A 19863-nucleotide genomic window follows, 5' to 3' on the forward strand; every position below is an offset into this window, starting at 1 on the left:
CCAGAAGGGACAAAAAAAAAAAACCCCAAGAGAGAGAAAACCTCTCCCTATTCCACCAAAAACAAACAGCCCAGAAAAAAGAAAAGTGAGTTTGCACAGAGTTTAGAGTGAACCATCTGCTTTCAATTCTGCAGCCAGCCTTGTGGGAGCAAAGCCAGAGCCCTGCCGCTGACAGATCTGGGAATTGTACCAGGAGGGCGGGTTCAGAAAAAGACACGCAGCAAACAAAAAACGGGAGGGGGGGGGGGGAATCCAACTTTTTATCTGTCCCGGCCAACAGTCAAGGAAAGCTGTGGGCCGTGGGACTGGAGCACAGCAGTGCCCCCTGCTGAACACATCCTGAGCTTTGCAGGCCATTGCCGCTCTGCAGGAGCGCATTAAAAAAAAAGATGTTCTTTTTCTCTCTGTCACTGCACAAGAAAGGGGGGGGGGGGAGCAGTGGGATTGGGTTTGGAGCTGTAGGTAGCCCTGATGCTGAAGCTTTGTGAATGCCGTTGCATTAATAACCTTGCTCCTTCTTCCTTCTCCTTTGCAGGGTCCAGATGTGGCCTGCGTGGCCCCCGGGGTCGTGCTGCAGGCTTGGCAATCCTGAGAGTCATGAATGAGAGCGGTCTTGGATTATCTGGAGGGGGCCCTGGATTCTGCAGATTTTAACAGGGTAAGCTGGGATGGGGGGTGATTGGTGCTTTAAACATGACAAATGAGGTCTGAGCGGGGAAGGCACCTCTAGTTCCAAGGAAAGGGGTTTTTTTTCTCTGGAACTCGAAGCAAGGCATCATCTCCTCTAATAATTCTCTCTGTCATTGTAATACAGCCCCCACTGGATCTCCTGGTCTCCCCTCCCTGTCTCTCAGCCCGGATGGTGATCCAGAAACTCAGCACAAAGTCTTTGCCCTGATCCCCCTTCAGTACCACACCCCCCTCCCTAAAGATCTTCCTGTTTCCTAATCAACGGGCTGACACAGTAAACCGCGCGGGAGAGCCGGCGAGCACCCGCTCTCCCGACGCGCGCCCAGGCCACTCTCCTGGGCTTGCGATTCACCAGGCAAAGGTATGCAAATTAGGGCCCGCGGTAATAAGGAGGCGCTAGGGACAGAAGCGGCGGCTGTCAGCGGGTTTGACAGCCGACGCTTAATTTTACCGGCGTCGGTTGTCGAACCTGCTGACAGCCACGGGTTCGGAAAACGGATGCCGGCAAAATTGAGCGTCCGTCTTCCAACCCACGAGCAGATTTTTTTTTTTTTTTTTTTTTTTGTATTTTTGGGGCCTCCGACTTAATATCGCTATGATATTAAGTCGGAGGGTGAACAGAAAAGCAGTTTTTTTCTGCTTTTCTGTACACTTGCCCGGTGCCGGCCGAAGGCTGGCGTTAATTTCTGAGAGTAAAATGTACGGCGTGGCTGCACGTTTTACTTTCTGTATCGCGCGGGAATAACTAATAGGCTCATCAACATGCATTTGCATGGTGAGGGTGCTATTAGTTTCGGGGGGGGGGGGGGTTGGCCGCGCGTTTTCCACGCGCTATTACCCCTTACTGTATAAGGGGTAAAAATAGCGCGTGGAAAACGCGCATCCAAACGGGGGCTAACGGTGCGCTCGGCATGAGAGCACAGTACTGAATCGGCCCGCAAGTGACTTAAAACAGCCAATGTAATCTAATTTCTTAGCAAACCCTCTCTTGAATTTAAAAGATAAAAGAAACTCTTAAATAAGGGACCCTTGCTTTAAACTCTGAGCTACCAGTGGTGCCTGGGCAGGGCTGCTTCTCTCCCAGTGTTCTTTCTTCTACAAGGCTTTGCGCCAAAGAAAAGGGGAAATCTAAGTTCCAGAGTGGTACCAGTTTGAAAGCCTTCTCGGCCCAAGGGTTGGGAGCTAGATTAGTGCCAGCAAGGCTGTGGGTTCCCCCGTGGCCAGGATACCAGCCTAGCCTATAGTGGGCCTGTTACTGCCTTGAGAGGGGAAGGTAGTTTTAGTGAAACTTTGGCCTGTCCCCCCCCCCCCCCCCTAGCCCAGCTGCTAGAAATCTCTCTAGAAATCAGCCAGTTAACAGATGATCCAGGTTTTCCCCTACACCTCTCTTTCCCTAAGAACATAAGAACGTGCCATACTGGGTCAGACCAAGGGTCCATCAAGCCCAGCATCCTGTTTCCAACAGTGGCCAATCCAGGCCATAAGAACCTGGCAAGTTCCCAAAAACTAAGTCTATTCCATGTAACCATTGCCAGTAATAGCAGTGGCTATTTTCTAAGTCAACTTAATTAATAGGTAATGGACTTCTCCTCCAAGAACTTATCCAATCCTTTTTTAAACACAGCTACGCTAACTGCACTAACCACATCCTCTGGCAACAAATTCCAGAGTTTAATTGTGCGTTGAGTGAAAAAGAACTTTCTCCGATTAGTTTTAAATGTGCCCCATGCTAACTTCATGGAGTGTCCCCTAGTCTTTCTATTATCCGAAAGAGTAAATAACCGATTCACATCTACCCGTTCTAGACCTCTCATGATCTTAAAGACCTCTATCATATCCCCCCTCAGTCGTCTCTTCTCCAAGCTGAACAGCCCTAACCTCTTCAGCCTTTCCTCATAGGGGAGCTGTTCCATCCCCTTTATCATTTTGGTCGCCCTTCTCTGTACCTTCTCCATCGCAATTATATCTTTTTTTGAGATGCGGCGACCAGAATTGTACACACTCTGCTTTAAAATTCCCAGGGAGATCCCTTCAATTAAAGGATTCCAATGCATGAGGTTCAAATCCATTCAGGGCAGGTCGTCTAGCCACTGGGATACCAGTTAAGCAAGCAAGAAATCGATCTGCGTTCCCCCCCCCCCCCCCCCCCTTTATACCTCTTTTCCCTGATTCAGCTTTAAAATAAACACATATGCTCCTACTCAAGGAATTGAAGTCATGCCCCCACTTCCCTGTATGAAAGCTTGTCTTCTAGCCACTGAACCGAGAGAGAGAGAGAGAGAGACTCATTTTCTGTCTGCTATTGGAAAAATGTAATTTGTCCTGTTTCAGACTCTCCTGCCCTGCATCTGCTCTTCAGCTGTCTGTGCTGTATTCACCCTTGCAATGCCAGCACGGGGCTTGACATGAAGCTCCTCTCTTGAGCGGCCCGTGCTGTGCTCATGCTTTACGCATATCATAGACACCCGGAGATGGATGGGGGGATGGGGGGGGGGGGTAACGGGGGACTGAAAGGGCTTCTCCCTTGCTCATCGCAGCCATGCCAGGCCGCAGAGCGAACAGAGTGCTGCTTGCGCATGGGCACAAGGCTGTGCGTGATTCCTGTAGTCTCCAGCTCCCAAACCCCATGTGCACACATTCATAGGGTAAGCTCTTCCAGAAGAGCACCTGGCAGCCACGTGATGCGTCTTGCCCAAGGCGGTGCGGGCTACATACTTCTCCCACGGAGGCAGGGGACTGACTTTCTGGTTCTGGTTTCCCCCTCCCACTCTCTGGGGCATCTTCTCAAGATCCCATGCGGGCCAATGAACTCACTGCAAGGAGCAAATGCAATTCCACATCACAGCGCTGAAATGAAAAGCACGAGGAGCTTGTTTTCCTCGTGGCTGCGTGACTGGGGCAGGAAGGATGTGCTGCACATGTCCCCCAGGGACAAGCAAGGGCATTGGAATGGTACAAATGTTATCAGACTCTCAATCAGAGTTAAAAAAAATAAAAAAATAAAATAACACCAACAGCCCTCACCCAGTACAGCTGCTGCTGCTGTTCCACCCAGTATCCACCCTGGCTCAGGAATGAGGAACTTACAGGCCAGATCCTAGGGGGCTCTGGTCCTCTTTGCCTGGGAGGGAGAGACCCCTGCCACAGGCAAGCCTCCAGGCTGCCCAGAGCAGGAGGACGGGAGAGGCATTGGGGGACCACTCCCAGAAATGCCAGCAGTCATTCCTCTCCCCTGGCCTTCAGCCCCACCGCCACAGGATGGCAGCACTGGAGCTGCTGGTGGAGTGCTAGGGCAGTGCTGCTGCTTGTGTGCCCCTAGGCAGTCGGGGTATCAGACTAGCCCTGGTGAATAAGCATGAGAGCAGTTTGCAAGCAGTGCCTCCAGTATATGCAAAGATCTGCCATGCCTGCAGGAGTGGCCTGAGCAGCCCCTGCTTGCAAACTGATCTAGGGCTTGTGCAGAGTAGAGTTGTGAGCCTGACTAGCAGTTTGACTTTCAGAGGAGCCAGGAGGAATAGACGAGAGAGGAGTGTTAAGATGTGGGGGATCTGAACCTGAAACGTTTCCCCAGCATCTTTAAAGACCAAATACCTGCTCTACCTGCGCCAGACTCCTGAAATAGGGAGGAGTCTGCCATACACCAATGATGTCAGGGAGCTAGGGCCATATGAATCCATTTGCGGATCCTGAAGTTAGCCTGGCGGCCAGGCAACTTCTATCACGGTGCACTATGGGATTTGTAGTTCTTGTGCATTCCTTCCTTTTCAGTTTGTTTTTATTTTATTTTTGTTCCTGGGAAGTTATCAGGGTTTATTGCAACAAAGAAAAGTGGGAGGAAGTCAGTGGAAAAAAAATTAGTCAGTTTTCTCTTTTTTTTTCCTTTGTTGCTACAATTGATAAATTTCCAGGAAAAATGAAATAAAAACGGAAGCTCCTCTCCATGTGAAATCGTCAGCAAGAGGGAGGGATCTGACGTCAGGAAACCATTATTCCCCCGTGGATGGGGGCAGGCCCTCTTGGGATCCGGGGCCACGAAGCTTCACTTGCCACTTCCCGGGGCTCCTTCCCCTATGTTTATAGCCTTCCTCTCGGACACTGTGGTGCCAGCCCTCAGCCTTCCCTTGGGCCCCTGGCATGAGCGGTGGCATCATTGCCCGGCTGGTGATATCAGCGCAGGAGCTCTGGAAGTCATTAGCAGTCAGCTCAGGGCTGAGACAAGAGCCTGGTTTTTGTATTTTCCTGGCTGACACTCCGGATGCTGTGCACGTGTTATACAGTTACTGTGATAGTTTTTTTTTTATTATGTCTGTACTCTTCTTGGAAGGGCAGGTTGGGTTGGCACATCCACTAGGCAAACTAGGTGGCCGCCTAGGGTGCCAACCAGTAGGGGGCGGCAAAGAGCAGCCACAGGGGGCCACGAGTGGAGCCCATCATTGGGTGTTAATATTTGATGTGTGCCTTGTTTTCCAATTTTTGTTTTGGAGCTGGAACATTGTTTTTTTTTAATTTTTAATGATTAGATGTTGCTCTGTTTGTCTGCTATTTTGAAATATTCCTTTTACTAGTATGGTTTTCTATTATTGGTGTTTTGTATTTCTTTATTGTTGCATAATTTTTACTTGTGTTTTTGGGCATGGGCGGGGCTGGGCCAAATACTTTGAAAAAAATAAATGAGCTGAATAGGGATCCCACTGCCCAAGTATCTGAGAACTGTAAAAGAAACCAAAAAAAGTTAAATATTTTTAGCGACAATTTTGGCTTCTTGGAACTGTTTGGGCCACTCCCGGTGACATCACGGCCCCGATGACGCAAGCCCCCGTTTCACATTCCCTTTCTAGGCTGCTTTTTTTTTTTGCCGGCCCCGCCCGCGGAAGGGTTTCCTTGGCAACCTGCGTCCCTCTCGCTACGTCAGCGCGGCGGGGACGTGCTGTCCGGAAAGTTCCCGGCCTTTCCCGACAAGCCCCGCCTCCCTCGGGCTCTCCCATTGGCCTGGCGTGACGTCAACGCGGCAGCTCTTTAAAGGGCTCCCGGGCGTGGGGCGGCGCGAGTCACTGATAGCTAATGATGGAAAGAAGCAGAACGAGAAGTATCAGCTGCATCATGATCAGAGCCGGTACCGGTACCAGCATGAGCCCTTCCCTTACCAGCACAGGAGCCCAGAATCGCGGAGCACTGCCTACCGGCTAAGCGGTGAGTGCGGACGCCGTCAGTGTACGCAGCCTTCATAGGACACGGAGCAAGGAGGGTTCTTGCTAGGGCGCTGTACACCTACAGTGAAGAACAAGCTTCCGTGTGCTGCTTCTTAATATGCTGGCAGTTTTGACATGCGATTAGGGAGGGCACCGAAGTCACTTCCTCGGGGTTGACCAGGGCTTGTAGCATCGGCCGGACTTTGGGGATTTAATGTTTCTCTCTTCCATTCTCTTTCAGAAATCTGAGCAAGCAAAGATGGTTTTGGACCTGAACAGTTCCGCTTTTGGTTCCAAGTTGAACAACTTTAGTGCTCTCCTAGTACTAGCCCAGAGAGACAGAGGAGGCAAGATGGAGGATGCACCTTACCAACGGATGGTAGCCTTCTCCATGGTCCTGGGTTGGCACCCTGGTGGTCTCCCCATGAGTAAACTACTGTGGCAGGCAGTGCACTATTGGATAGTGCTGGCTGGCCTGTGGTTGTGGAGGATCCTGAAGCTCAACCCCTCTCTTAGCTGGCACAGGCTGGTGGATGACTGTAAAGGCCAAGGGCAAGAACAGGCCAAGGGGCATCCACCCTTTTTGAGTTGTATAGATCCAGAGGATAGTGCGGGCCAGAGGGACTGCAGTGGGTGTGAAACGATGGCCACAGAGAAGAACTCACCCTGGAAGAAGCACATTTCAGGAGGAAGAGAAGATCCAGGGGAGATGAGGTATCCCTGCCTAATGGACAGTGAGGATAAGGGAGAGGATCTTGTGGAGGGTATAGGCTTTCAACTCCCTCACCCCACTATGCTGTCTCTGATAAACTGCTGTGACAGCAAGGAGGATCATCAGCGCCTATCCATAGAAGAGGACTCACCCAACAGCCCCGTGATGGGGTCTGCTCTCTCAGATACTGAGAGCACCTGGTCTGATGAGGAAGACCCCGAAGAGTCCTGGGCCATAGATGATGAGAACAGAGCCCTCTGGGACTTCTTCTGTCACAGTGAAGACCCTTACAACCCGCTCTCCTTCTCCAGGGCCACCAGGAGCCAGCCAGCGCCCCCAGCCCAAGGAGAGATACAGCAGGAGGAGGCAGAGAGAGCAGTTGAACAACCCACCCCTTTAATGATTCTGGCCCAGTCTGAATCAGAGAGCAGCGAGCCAGCAGCAGAGATGGGAGACTGGAACAGCCAGAGGTCCAGAGATAGCAGCATCAGCCTCAAGAAGGTGAGCTAGCACTGCAGGAATGAGTCAAGGAGCAGAAGCAAAGGCCTGAGGGGGGGGAGTAACCTTAGACCCTAAAAGGGGGGGGGCATATTATTGACATTTATTCCAGTATTACAAATACCCTATTATAATAGTCATCCCAGCCCCTCAAATTGAAAACTGCCACCTGTTTCTCTTCTGCTGTAATTTAGATTTTTATAGTACATCACTTTGGTTGATTTATCTGGAAAGCTAGTGTTGTAAACTGCTTAGACGGTAGCTACAGTTAGGTATTATAGCAAATTGTATTAAACATTTAACAAACTGGCATTCAGCTTAAATGCACCTGCTCCAACCTCTACAGCAGTAGATTTAGGCTTGCAAGCTACATGGCTGCTTAGCAACTGTGAAAACCACCGTTTACCTTTCTAACTTTGTATGGTTTGCCAGTTTAATGGGGCCAGTGTGTTTAAATGTTACTCTGCAACAACCTGACTTTAGGCTGCTAAAGCTTCTGCAAATAAGACTTGGACAGTAGTGGTTAGGATTGGATGAGCACAGCATTCTCTCAAGTATTTGACTCAGACAGAATGCGTCAGAGGCAGGGGAGAGGGGGGTTGGCAGTGTCAGTGCTGTTGCATAAGCCTTCTCCTGGGGGATCTGATGTCACTTAGTGAAACCAGGTAGGCAGGAAGCAGCTTGGGATTCAGGGCTTTTGTCCTCTGCCTTCCTAACAGGCCGATACAGTAAAGTTCGCAGGCGAGCACCCGCGGTCCTGTGCGCGCAACTCAGTAAACTAAAATATTTAAATTAGGGCCAGTGGTAAAAAGAGGCGCTAGGGACACTAGTGCGTCCCTAGCGCCTCTTTTTGGACAGGAGCGGTGGCTGTCAGTGGGTTTGACAGCCGACGCTCAATTTTGCCGGCGTCTGTTTTCGAGCCCGCTGACAGCCACGGGTTTGGACACCGGCAAAATTGAGCGTCCGGTTTTCAACCTGTAGGCTGATTTTCAAATTTTTTTTTAAACTTTTTTTTTAAACTTTTTTTTTACCCTTTGGGACCTCCAACTTAATATCGCCATGATATTAAGTCAGCGGGTGCACAGAAAAGCAGTTTTTACTGCTTTTCTGTGCACTTCCCCGGTGCCCGGAGAAATTAGCGCCTACCTTGGAGTAGGCGCTAATTTCTGAAAGTAAAATGTGTGGCTTGGCTGCACATTTTACTTACTGAATCGTGCGGTAATACCTAATAGGGCCATCAACATGCATTTGCATGTTGCGGGTGCTATTAGTCTCGGGGGGGTTGGACGCGCGTTTGACGCGCTAGCTTTACCCTTATTCAGTAAGGGGTAATAGCGCGTCAAACGCGCATCCAAATGCAGTGTATCGGCCTGTAAGTGAGGGGATAAGAGCCCCAGCTTCGTTCACTACCCTCCCTCCTGCTTTCTAACCCTTTGCAACTGGACGGGGCCCATCTCAGCTCCACTGGGGGTAGTCCCTGGATATTTCCACTTTCTTTTCTAGCTGACGCTGCTGTTTTTCTTTGCCAGGTCCGTTTCTCTCCCGTCGTCCTTGTCCGTCAGATGAGGACCTGGAGCTTCGCTCACCACATGGCTCGTAAAGGCCCATGGGAGGAGATCGCCCGGGACCGCTGTCGTTTCCAGAGGCACATTGCGGAGATGGAGACCACCATTGGCTGGTGCTTAGAGTCAGGGCACAGAGAAGCCATCCAGGCACGAGGCCGCAGGGGCTGTCACACCAAGGAGGAAGTGGGGTGCGTGTCTCCAACCCTGCAGGAGACCCCAGGAGCCACTGAGGCGAGGTATGGAGGGGTCTGCTCAAGACTGACAGCGCTGGAGGTCACTACCCAGAGGCAGCCAAAGGGACAGAGAGCTTGAAAGACTGTTTGTTTATTTAACCTAATGCTGGCCTTATTTCTAATTCTATATTGGTGTCTATTTATCTAAAAATAAATATTTTGTTGTATTTTGGACACGGGCCTGTGCATGGATTTGATTTCTGTCCCCTGAAGCTGCTGGCAGCACCACTGCAGAAGACATCCTGTCCTATGACACCCCCCCCCCCCCCCCCCCCCAATACAGCCAGGGCAGCTGCTTCACCACAGGTAATCACCCCCTAACTTCAAATGGAGTAGAGTGCACCCTGTCCCAGCTCCTCCCCCCCCCCCTTCTGCATCCGTAACCTCTGCAAATTTCCTTTTTGCTACCTCTCAGCATTTCCACCCCCCGCTCCGCCCAGACCTATCCCTGTTACCTTCCTCTGTTTCCCCCCCCCGCCCCCTACAGGAAAGGCAGGTCAGTGGACACATCGTAGCAGAGCTGCTCCACCCTGCCCCAAGGAAAGTCCCAGCTCTTCCACACACGATTCCCCTGCCTCAAGACCACACGAGACCCTACTCAGGACACAAAAGACTTTTTATTTAGAATTGACAGGTTGACAGAGGCTGAGAAGGCAGCGAGCCTCAGCTTGGCTTATGGCCATCAGGAAGGCAACCCGGTCCTGCCCTCTTCCACAGGTGCCCCCCCCCCAGAATTTACCAGAGGGGGAAGGGCCAGGCTCGGAACACAGCTTTCTCACCGCCATGCTGAAGAAGAGCAGCCTCCTCTATACAATTTATAGTTACACACACCTTTCTCCTTTTGTTTTCTGAAAACAATGCTGCCAAGTTCCAGGGTGTGAGATAAAAAAAAAAAAAAAAAAAACTTTAGCTAGCAAAGGGACAATTTGCAAGCCATGCACAGCGGGCGTACTTCCACTGTGACCGGTATTGCAGTTACAAAAGCAGAGGCAGCCCCTTCTGGGGGGGGGGGGAAGGCCACACCTTGAGGGCACTTCTGGAAGGGCTGGGCTAACACAGGGAGCGCACTGCAAACTGCTCCGCAGATAAGGCAGCTCCAGCGTTAGACGCATGATGATTAAAATCGGATTAATCAGAGGGGCAGGGAGGTACAACCCCCCCCCCCCCTTCTCTTTCCCCTGGCCACCCCCCCCTCTATTTCATTCACTAGGGCAGTTACTGCTCTGGCTGGATTTCATTGTTCTCCTGCGGCTTCCTCTCTTCTGCTGCCGGGGCTGGCTCCTGAACGTCCGAGTTGGGTTGAGCTGCCATGTCTGCGGGAAAGGACAAAGCATAGAGTCACAGGGCTGGGCCCACTTGATAATTCCCCCCGTACATACAGGGCCTGCCTGAGTTCTCGCCGCCCAGGACACCCCCAGACAGAGACCGGCAGGAAGCACCAAGCTTTCTGCAGCTTTTCATGGTTGTACGTAAACCGACAGACAGAGGCATATATGGGGGGGGGGGGGGGTACCTGCAGCGGCCTGGAATTTCAGCTCCCCATTGGGGCCGGAGGGAGGAGCTTCCTTCTGGGACTTCCTCTGTTCCATCTGAAGCAGAGCCTGCAGGAGGAGAAAGAGGAGAGCATTGAGAGGAGGCAGTTTCTCTCTGGGTCCTCCACCGCAGGGGAGATTGCTCCCCCGCGTACCTGCTGGTATTCTCTCTTCTGTACATCCAGCTCCTGCTGCCTCAGCTGCAGTTCCGCGTGCTCCTGCTGCAGCTGCTCTGCCCTCTTTGCGAGCTCCGCTTCCTGCGCGGCCAGCTCCTCCTCAAACTTGCGCAGCTCCCTCTCCGTGAACAGCTGGGACTCGTCGACCGTCTGCAAAAAAAACCCAACACAGGCCTGAGGGTGAGTGCGCGCGGCGCAGAGCCCTCTCTCCATCACTGCCCTCCTGCACGCCAAGGCACCGATTCTCCCTCACCTCCCAGCCTGCGGTGTCGCCGAACTCCTTCCGCTCCGTGGATTTCAGAAACTCCTCCAGCGTCACCAGACGGTCGTGGTTCGTGTCCACCTGCAAAGTGCCAGAAGGGAAATGGAATGAGAGCCAAAAGCCAGGGTGGCCTCCCGCGCTCATCCCAGCCCGAGGATAAGAGCGGGGCCATCAGCCACCCCCGTGAGAGCGAAGGTCACGGCGGGGGGAGGGGAGCCTCACATTTTTCATGACGTGTTCTCGCATCCGCAGTCTCTCCTCCTCCATCTCCATCATGTCATCCTCTTCGTTTTTGGGGTCGTACACCTTTTCCAACTGCCGAGAGAGAGAGACAGCCAGAGAGCGCGCATTACTAGCCCCGTCTCTGCGGCCTGTCAACCCCCACTGCTGGAAGGGGCAGGACTTCCCCTCTCCAATTCACTGCCCTGCACTGCTCCCCCTCCCCCACAGGGCCAGGGTCTCCTCTCTGTTCCCCACCAATAAGAGCAGCTCTCCAACCCCAACCCCCAAAAGCGACAGGTCTCCCTCCCCACTAACCTCTTTGGTGAAGAGAGCCTCCAGCTCCTGCTCATCCAGGACCCCATCGCTGTTGGTGTCTGAAAGGAAGTGGGGGAGGGGGGAGCAGAGCCAGGGTGAGAGCGCTGCCAGGATCCTCGCACCCCTGCCCTTAAACTGGGACAGTCCCAAAAGCCTGAAGAGCGAACAGGACAGCAGGCTCGGCCCCAAGAGACAGCAACAGATCAGCGGTACCAATCAGTCCAAAATACACAGACGGCCTCATTCGACCAAGGGGCCCAAAAACATTTCAGGAATATTACGATAAAGCTCCCAGCGTTGTAACGCATCAAATGTATCTGCACGTGCCCAAGCACAGAAACGGGGTACGACATGATCCCAAATCCCAGGCACCAGCATGAACCCCCAGCTCAATGCAGGAGAAGATGATTAATGCCAACCCCCCCCCTGCAAGCCTAATTAACCGAAAGGCCCACCAGCTGGCCCGTCTAGACACTGGGGAGGACATTCTCCCGAGGGAGGACTGCTTAATCCCCAAGTCCCGTGCTAATTGAAGAGAGATAATTAGTTCTCTGTTCTGCTTCTCTGCCGTTGGGACACCTTGCTTATCATCTAGCAGCCCCTCCCCCTCACTTCCAGGGGGCTGCCGCATCCCACCGCCCCTGCCCAGGAGCTCTTACCGTGCAGTTTGAAGAAGGTTTTGGGGTTGAAATCGCTGGGGTCCAAGCCATCCGTCTCCTGCCAAACCTCTTTCAGTTGATCTCGGCTTCCCTGAGGTCGGGGGTGGGAAGGGAGGTGATATTAAGACATTAAAATAAAAAACTTTCACGTTTTATTCATGCTTTTGGTGGGAGTTTTTTTTTAGGTTGAGGGGCAGTATGGCGGTTGTTACTCCTTGTGCTTAGAGAGCGGGGGAGGGATTGCTTCTCCTCAGCACATTCACCTTGGGGTGCTCCTTGTGTGTGTGTGTGTGTGTGTGTGTGTGTGGGGGGGAGAAAGGGACAGGGGTTTGCTCCTCACTGAGAGATTGACCTTGGGGTGCTCCTTGTGTGTGGAGGGGGGGGGGGAAATGAGCAGGCAGGGGGGAGGGAGAGGGGGCAGGGGTTAGCTCCTCACTGAGAGATTGACCTTGGGGTGCTCCTTGTGTGTGGGGGGGGGGGGGGGGGAAATGAGCAGGCAGGGGGGGGGGGGGGCAGGGGTTAGCTCCTCACCGGGCAGTTGATCCTGGGGTGCTCCTTGTGTGTGGAGGGGGGGGGATGAGGGGAAGGAGAAAGGGGCAGGGGTTTGCTCCTCACCGGGCGGTTGATCTTGGGGTGCGCTCCTCACCAGGAGGTTGACCTTGGGGTGCTCCTTGTGTGTGGAGGGAGGGGGGGGGGGGGAAGGAGAAAGGGGCAGGGGTTTGCTCCTCACCGGGACGTTGACCTTGGGGTGCTCCTTGTGCTTCTTTTGTAGCTCCTTGTAGCGAGCCTCCTCGGCCTGGCGTTTTTCCTCATCCAGGGACTTCAGGTACTCCCGCCGCTCGTGCTCCTTCATCATCTCGTAGCGTTTAAACTCCTCGTGGTGCGCGGCGTCGTAGTTCTCCAGGTCCTTGGTGGCCTGCAAGCAGGGAACAGAGGGACTAGCAGTCACCTCTTCGGAGACTGCAACCCCCTACCCCCCCCCCCGACATGCTGTGCGCCCTTGCAAAATTAGGTGGGGGGGGGGGGGGGAGAGGGATAGTGAAATTACTTCTTACCTGATAATTTCCTTTCCTCTAGGTCAGGCAGGCCTGACCTAGAGTGCAGTTATGCACTCCAACCAGCAGATGGCGATGGAGATCACCGACGTCACCCACGCATAGCCTGCCAGTATTTCCCCGTTTCGTTTACTAGCATTTTTCCTCTGATGTGCCGCATACCAAATGCAAAGCCAAGCTAAGGGAGACCATACCTATCTCCCCCTATCATTCCGGGAGCGATGGCCTCTGTGGGGTGTGACGTAGGGCGAACGCCATCTCGCTGAGCCCCAGAGTGCCGCCCCCCCCCCCCCCCCTTTTCTCACCGCTCCACAGCTGTGAGTTCGGAGCCGCTGCCGTTCGCGAGAAGCCGGCTTTTGAGGGAGCGGTTGAGGCGGCAGCCAGGGGTCCACAGGCTTCAGTTGGGGGTGTGCCTTTTTCCCTCGGAGGCACTGAGTGCGGTTGGGCCTCTTGGCTCGGGCTTCCACACCGGCTCCACTTAGGTGGCCTGGCAAAATAGCTTGAACTACATTGGATGCTGTTTGGAATGCACTGGTGTCACTTGAAGCCTCTATTTCTTCTTTAGCTAACGTAACTGTGGACACCAATCAATCGTGTGTTGGCGACGGACAAAACTGGTTTCATCTCATGGTGCAAAAAAAACCGGAAGATTTGGACTTGCGGATTACTGCAGCTGAGAAGATTCAACGTAGCTTGGGTCAGTCTGAACCGGCTCATTCTAAGCAGCTTGAAAACACCGAGAACCCTTTGAGAAGTCTGAATCGGAGGGCTCCAAATGGTCCACTTATTAAGCTGGATTTTCCCTTTGGATCTTTTTAAGAACTATATTGCTCATGTTCTTAAGATCCCACGGCACACTATTTGCCACAAAAGGAGGAAACGGCGAATGGAAATCAATCTCAAGAACTGCCCTTGCACGGGACGGACATTCTGGAATCACCACAAGAGACTTCAGCTCTCAAAGAGGGACTCTGTTGGTTTCTTTTCTTTTCCGAGTGACGGACGTCGGCATGGACTGCTTTTGTTTTATGGTCAGGAAAGATGGAGGTTACCCGGAATGTTCCGAGAATAACTCGAGAGCACAGGAAAAGGTTTCTTTCCACGAGCTCTGAGGTGGCGTCATGGCGGGCGCAAGTTATTTTGCGATATCCACGTTAAGTGTTTGGTGAAGCATCTTCGGGTTAATGATGTCTTTTTTTTCAAATCCTCTCGACTGCGGACATTCCTGGATTCGGGCAATTAGACTTAATGGCGTGGATTATGCGCCTCATCTTTTCATTGCAGAACCCATTGGTCCCGGAGTCCACCTGGTTACCCGCTAGTAAACTGCGAGATTTGACTTAGAAATGGTATCAGTCGACCAGTTCCGCAGCTAAAGGAGGGGGTCTAGCTGCTGTTACTGAAGCAACAGCCTAAGCTGCTGAACGCACCAAATCGTAACCAGCATCCGCCGGGAATGCAGCCCCTGGCTCTTAAGTAAGGGCCACTGTCTCCCAACGCCTCCTGAGCCAAACACAAACTGGTTCACGCAACAACAGCAAGCGGAACTCTGCAAATTGATGGCCATCGCTTCATAGACCTGTTTTAGAATAGCCTCAATCTTCCAGGCATCCTTTAGGATTGCTTCACCTTCCACCGGTATGGTGGTCCGTTTTAGCACCGATATGGAAATGGCAACTGGTCCCGTGCCTTAGGTCCAGGGGTAAATACCTGCCAAGAATCGTCCACCTTTAAAGTTTGCCACCGGAGCACTCCATGCCAAGGCTATCAGTTCTTGCACTGCTTCACGGAGAGGGGGGGAAAAAAAACAGGAAGCCCTCTGCAAGCTGACCATAATGGGATCTTTCTTTTCCGCTTTAACCTGTCCCATCGCAGCCCTAGCCAGAGAGCTCGTGCCAATGAAAGAGTCACAGCATACTTCCATGTGGCTCCACATTTCAGGGAACCTCACCCTCTTCCAATGCCACCTCCGTGGCATCTGCCAGAGAGGAACCAGACCCATCCCAAAAGTCCTCGGCCAGATCTCTGTCCTCCACGCGTCCCTTCTGCCGCTGAGCACGACCGGACGGAGGAGAGGCCGAGGCTGCTCCTTTGCCGCTGGGCGAGGCCTCCCACGGGTACCCGAGCGTGAAGCACCCTGGCCCCTTGCAAAAGGACTGCGAGCCCTTAAAAAAAAAAAAAAAAAATTCAACCCAAGTCAGGGCTGACAGGTCCGCGCCCGGTAGCAGGGACACTGCTAAAATCACTTCCAAACTCTTTCCTGTGGGTCCAGATGAAATAGGCTGCTAAATCTCCTTCCCTCTCTGGCTCCTCCACTCGCACTGCGGGGGGGGGTAAACTCCCCTGAGGGCACCTTCCCTGTGCCTCCAAACGCTCTGGGCACAAGTGGGCCACTTTAGGGTTCATTGCACGTGACATGTGGGGAGCAGATTCCCGCGCTGGCTGCCCGATGCCATGTTGAGAGCTCTGCTGCTTCGGTAATGGCGCCTGCCACGCTGCTGTTACTGCTCTCACGCCTACAACTGCCACTGAACAACTACTCCTCCTCCAAGCCAGCGACCTCTCTGCCGTCGGGAACAGTGCGGCTTCACTCGTGCGATCGCAGTGATGATTTTTTTTTTTCCCACCTCTCTAAATCTTCCCAGTCAGCCACGATGCGGCCAAGTCTCTCTCACACAGTCCGATGCACGCCGGTTCAACCGAAGGAGACGAAAGGCAGCCGGGGCAAGGCTGGGAGAGAAAGCTGAGCCCAAGGCTTCCTTACTCCAATGCAACTGCAGCCGGCAAACAAGTGAGGGAGAGGGCCACCAGCCTTCACCTCCCAAAATCTCCCAGTCCTACCTTTGTTTTACACTACTGGCCGCTCAGCTGAGGGAGGACGATCTTGCTAGGAGCGCCTTCTTCAAACCTGCCCAATTCCTGGCAGGCCCAAGTCTACATGACAATACATGTCCACCATCTGCTGGAGACGGAGAATACTGGCAAGCTGACGTCTGTGCAGGGCTATATGTGAGTGACATCAGAGAGTCTGCTCTCCATCGCCACCTGCTGGTTGGGGTGCATAATCCACTTGTGCAGACTGACCTGCCTGGATGAAAAGGAATTCAGGATTGTGGGCACCCATCTAAGGGCTCCCAATGTTAGGAAAGGGGGAAAGAAGGGTTTAGGAAGAAGCCGGAGGGAAGATTTGCCACCACCATCAACTGCACCCCACCCACAGGATCTCGGTGATCTTTTACCCCCTGGAGTTAAAATGGCTGCAAACCTCCCTCCCCATCATGCACCCCCCCCCCCCCCATCCATACTGCCTGTATGAGAAGCTCCAGGTCCCGGGCCTCAAACGTGTGCTGGTTCTGAGGATCCAGGTGTTCAAACTGCTTCAACAGCCCAATGTGGTCCATCTGCACATCTGGATGAGAAGAGGAGGAGTTAAAACCCCCCAGCATCCACTCATGCCCCCCCCCCCCCCCAGCTTCCTCTACAGCACAACCTCTCCCCCCCCCCCCCAAACCGTTCAGGCACTAAGCTCTCCAGGAAAGGGACATCTTGCGTTTGTGTGCATGTTTGAACCCTCTTCAGCCAGGTGTCATGCGGCACTCACTCTCGTCCATGGTGGCGTCCATTTTGGCCTTGATCAGCATGCGCAGCCGGGAGACCTCCTGGCGCTTCAGCTCGTCCAGCCTGGTGCGCACATGGTGACTGACAAAGTCCAGCTCCTTGCTCAGCTTCCCGCTCTGAAGCGCAAAAAAAAAAAAAAAAGGGAAGGGGGGGGGGGGGGGGTTTGTCGGTCAACAAACAGAGAAAGGGAAGACCAGACCAAGCCCTTGCTGGAGCCCTTCCAGAGAACTCATGCAAAATTCAGCAGAGAAGAGACTCCCGCTGGCCCAAACGCACCACGGCCCAGCACACACTGATAATGCTGCAAAGGCATTGCGTGCAGCCGCCTTCACAGTGGAAAGCCTTGGCAGAGCCCTTCTGGCACCCAAACTGAATGAAGATCTCCAAAAGGTGAGGAGGGAGAATAACATGATACTGTAACTATAACCCACTGTAAGAGAAGAGAGAGGTACAAGGACAGAGGCAGAGCTGAAGCACAGTGACACTCCCCGGGATCAAGTAAGGATTTGAACTCGCATCCCAAGAGATGAAAGAAGCTGCCCAGCCTCTCTGGAATGTGCCATCCTGAGTGACAGAACCACAACAGAGGATCTCTCGCCCAGCCCAGCCTCAGGGCCGCTCACCTTGATATCCTCGGCATTGGCTGCCTGCAGCTTCTCCCGGAAGTGTCCATCCGTCTCCAGCATATCAATCACTTCCCGCAGGTACCGATCGTAGTACAGCCCCGTTTCCTGGCGGCAAGAGAGGCAATGGAGTCAGAAACGGGGCACAATCCTTTCCTCCCTAACCCATGTGTCCCTATTTTATTTTTTATTACACACACAATAAAACTGGAAGCTCGGGATGCATTCTCTTTGTAGTGGCTGTGATTAGCCAAAGCCTTAGGATCTAAAGGTGGAACACAGCTAGAACTTTGCATGCCAGAGCCACACAAGTGATCTTAAGCTGGACAACTGGTGGCAAGACACACATTTTCAGGAAGGTGTGCATGAATAGGAGTAATTGAAGATGCAGCAAAATCCTCAGCAGAAAATATTTTTAGAAAAAAAAGTTCAGCAGGAGATTGCAGCTGATACTGAAAAGGGCTTTTACAGCAGGGAATAAGATACAAGCCATAGATCACTTTGCTTTCTCCGCACTATCATACAGTTTTGGAATCACGACTGGCCCCATAGAGATCTCAAGAAAAACAAGAATTCTCTGTTCCTGCCAGGCAATCTATAAATCAGTGCATGCTGAGACTGCACATCCCAAGAGCTGAGGATGGTGTGGGCCTTATAGAAACAGATTATACATAGGCAACTGCTGTCACAGGCCTCCAGGCAAACCCAACAGCATCAAAAGATCCAAATACTAAAAAAAGTACTGCGGTATGAAAGTAAATGGCCAAAAATCCTTAAACTCAAGTGAAGGAATGAGAGAGAACCTACCAGCACGAGGGGGAAAGAGGCAACAGAATTTTGAAAACAAGAAAAAAATCTTAAGAAAAAAAGTCAGACCAGCAAACAAGAAAACAATGGGCAAAAACTAACAGTGAAATAAATACAAGAGTTATTTCACAATCAAAACCTGACGCAGGAGCAAGTGAACTTGAACCTCAGGATGAGAAACAGAATTGCAGCACAGGAGAACGGATTACGGACAAGGTAAAGCAGAGAAATGCAGGTTCTAGAAAACATCAGTGGAAACCGTTACACACCTCCTCACCGGGTGTGATGTGCTGATGTATACGGAAGGCAGAGTAAAGTGGTACTGGTCAGGCACTGGATGCTGTGCGAACACTATAGCATCTCTGTCCCAGAACAGCACTGGGATCACGACCCTGAGAGACCCACATAGAATGAAGAAGTTGGGATCACCCGGGACATCCCCATTCCCACCGATAACAAGAAAACCAGAGACAGCGGTAAAGCAGAAAAACACAAGGACAGCATCGCTGATAGGCGGGTCGGTACCAAGCGGCTGTTCTGTGGATCGTATGGAGAGAGAGAGAGTGAAGATCCTCAAGTACCAAGAGATGCAATCAGAGACCAAGAAAATGTGGCAGAAAGATACAGAAATATCCCCAATTGTATTGGGCCCCACCGGCCTGATTAAGAATTCCAGCACATCCAGACCCCTCACCTGTCCATTCCACACCCTGTGAGCTCCAGGCGGAGGCGCTCTTTAGCAAAGAGCAAGTATTAAGAAGAGCATTAGCAGTGCATTTGAGACTGAGATCAGTCTCAGCATAGCCTGGCCTACGAGTGAGGTTCACTCCTGTAAAGGTGAGAGCAAAATCAACCTAGACATTGAGCGGGGAGGATTTCATCAGCAGACATTCAAAGACCCCTAACTCAGAGCCTATCCTCCCTCTCCAACTCCACAGCCTCTCTCTCCTCCCAGTCCCTGTCTCCCCAAACAGCCCCTCTTCTCATCCAAATTCCTTCTCCCCGTCCCTCTACAACAGCCCTTCACCACTCCCCCACCACCAATGCACAACTCCTCTCCCCCTAAATCCTTGATCTCCCTCTCTATAGCCCCCGGAGTGCCACTCCTTCCTCGTCTCCTATCCCCCCCCCCCCCCCAAACACCATCCATCTCCTCTCACTCCCTCTCCAGAGCCCTCCCCAATGCTCTTCCAATTCCAGAACTCCCACTCCGAAGTGGCTCTCCCCGCGGCTCCAGAGCCACTCTCCCAATGCACCGTGCCTATCCTCTCCCTTCCAAAGTCCTCTGTGCCCCCCCACCCTCCTTACGCCAGAGATCGTCTCCCCATTCCAGAGAGCATCTCTTCTCCCGCTCCATTGCGCGTCCCATTCCTGAGCCCTCTCCCTTCGCTCTGCTCCCCCCCACCCCCCGAACTCCGGAGCCCCTCTCCTTACTCTCCAGAACCCCCACCCCAGTACTCCCTCATTTCACTGACCGGGGCCTCGGGCGGCGGCTCTTCGTCTTTCTTGCCCTTAGGCCGTTCGATAGGCACCGCCAGGCCCAGCCCAAGGAGGGCGGCGAGGAGAGGGAGGCGGCGAAGGAGCAGCATCGGACGCAAGCTACAGTCACTCTCCGGGACAGGGAGGGAAAAAGGATGTGGCCAGCACGAGCCTCTCGCGCGCTTCCACTTCCGGCCTCTGACGTCAGCGATCGCCAGCACGGCCCGA

General features: G+C 52.8%; 2 protein-coding genes across 7 annotated transcripts in view; one reads left to right on the plus strand and one right to left on the minus strand.

Moving 5' to 3' along the window:
• Positions 1-9061, plus strand: part of LOC115080809 — a 29013-nt gene extending 19952 nt beyond the window's left edge. For 5 of the 6 annotated variants that reach the window (XM_029585238.1, XM_029585235.1, XM_029585234.1 and 2 more), the window contains exons 2-4: positions 536-658; positions 6121-7092; positions 8619-9061. In XM_029585238.1, the coding sequence (XP_029441098.1) occupies positions 602-658; positions 6121-7092; positions 8619-8966 (1377 nt within the window). In that variant the 5' untranslated portion in view covers positions 536-601 and the 3' untranslated portion in view covers positions 8967-9061. Of the gene's footprint in view, positions 1-535; positions 659-5724; positions 5881-6120; positions 7093-8618 lie in introns of those variants that run through there. The other variant, XM_029585239.1, reaches the window with a different exon arrangement.
• Positions 9062-9485: 424 nt separating this feature from the next.
• NUCB1 (nucleobindin 1) lies at positions 9486-19827 on the minus strand. Its single transcript, XM_029585752.1, has 12 exons — positions 19632-19827; positions 17350-17457; positions 16710-16842; positions 16414-16517; positions 12784-12969; positions 12054-12144; positions 11395-11453; positions 11080-11172; positions 10849-10938; positions 10575-10745; positions 10401-10488; positions 9486-10200 (listed from the first exon to the last, which is right to left on the minus strand). The coding sequence occupies exons 1-12, from the start codon at positions 19743-19745 to the stop codon at positions 10103-10105; spliced, it is 1335 nt and encodes a 444-aa protein (XP_029441612.1). The 5' UTR covers positions 19746-19827; the 3' UTR covers positions 9486-10102.
• Positions 19828-19863: the final 36 nt, after the last annotated feature.

Source organism: Rhinatrema bivittatum, chromosome 19 (assembly GCF_901001135.1).
Source record: "Rhinatrema bivittatum chromosome 19, aRhiBiv1.1, whole genome shotgun sequence".
Classification (NCBI taxonomy): Eukaryota; Metazoa; Chordata; class Amphibia; order Gymnophiona; family Rhinatrematidae; genus Rhinatrema; species Rhinatrema bivittatum.

Excerpts from the sequence above, each read along its gene's own strand:
- NUCB1 (XM_029585752.1), bottom strand. The coding sequence starts at position 19,745 with ATGCTGCTCCTTCGCCGCCTCCCTCTCCTCGCCGCCCTCCTTGGGCTG. Across the intron at positions 17,458-19,631 it reads AGCCGCCGCCCGAGGCCCCG|GAAACGGGGCTGTACTACGA; the intron begins GTCAGTGAAATG and ends TCTTGCCGCCAG. Across the intron at positions 11,173-11,394 it reads AGGCTCTCTTCACCAAAGAG|TTGGAAAAGGTGTACGACCC; the intron begins GTTAGTGGGGAG and ends CTCTCTCGGCAG.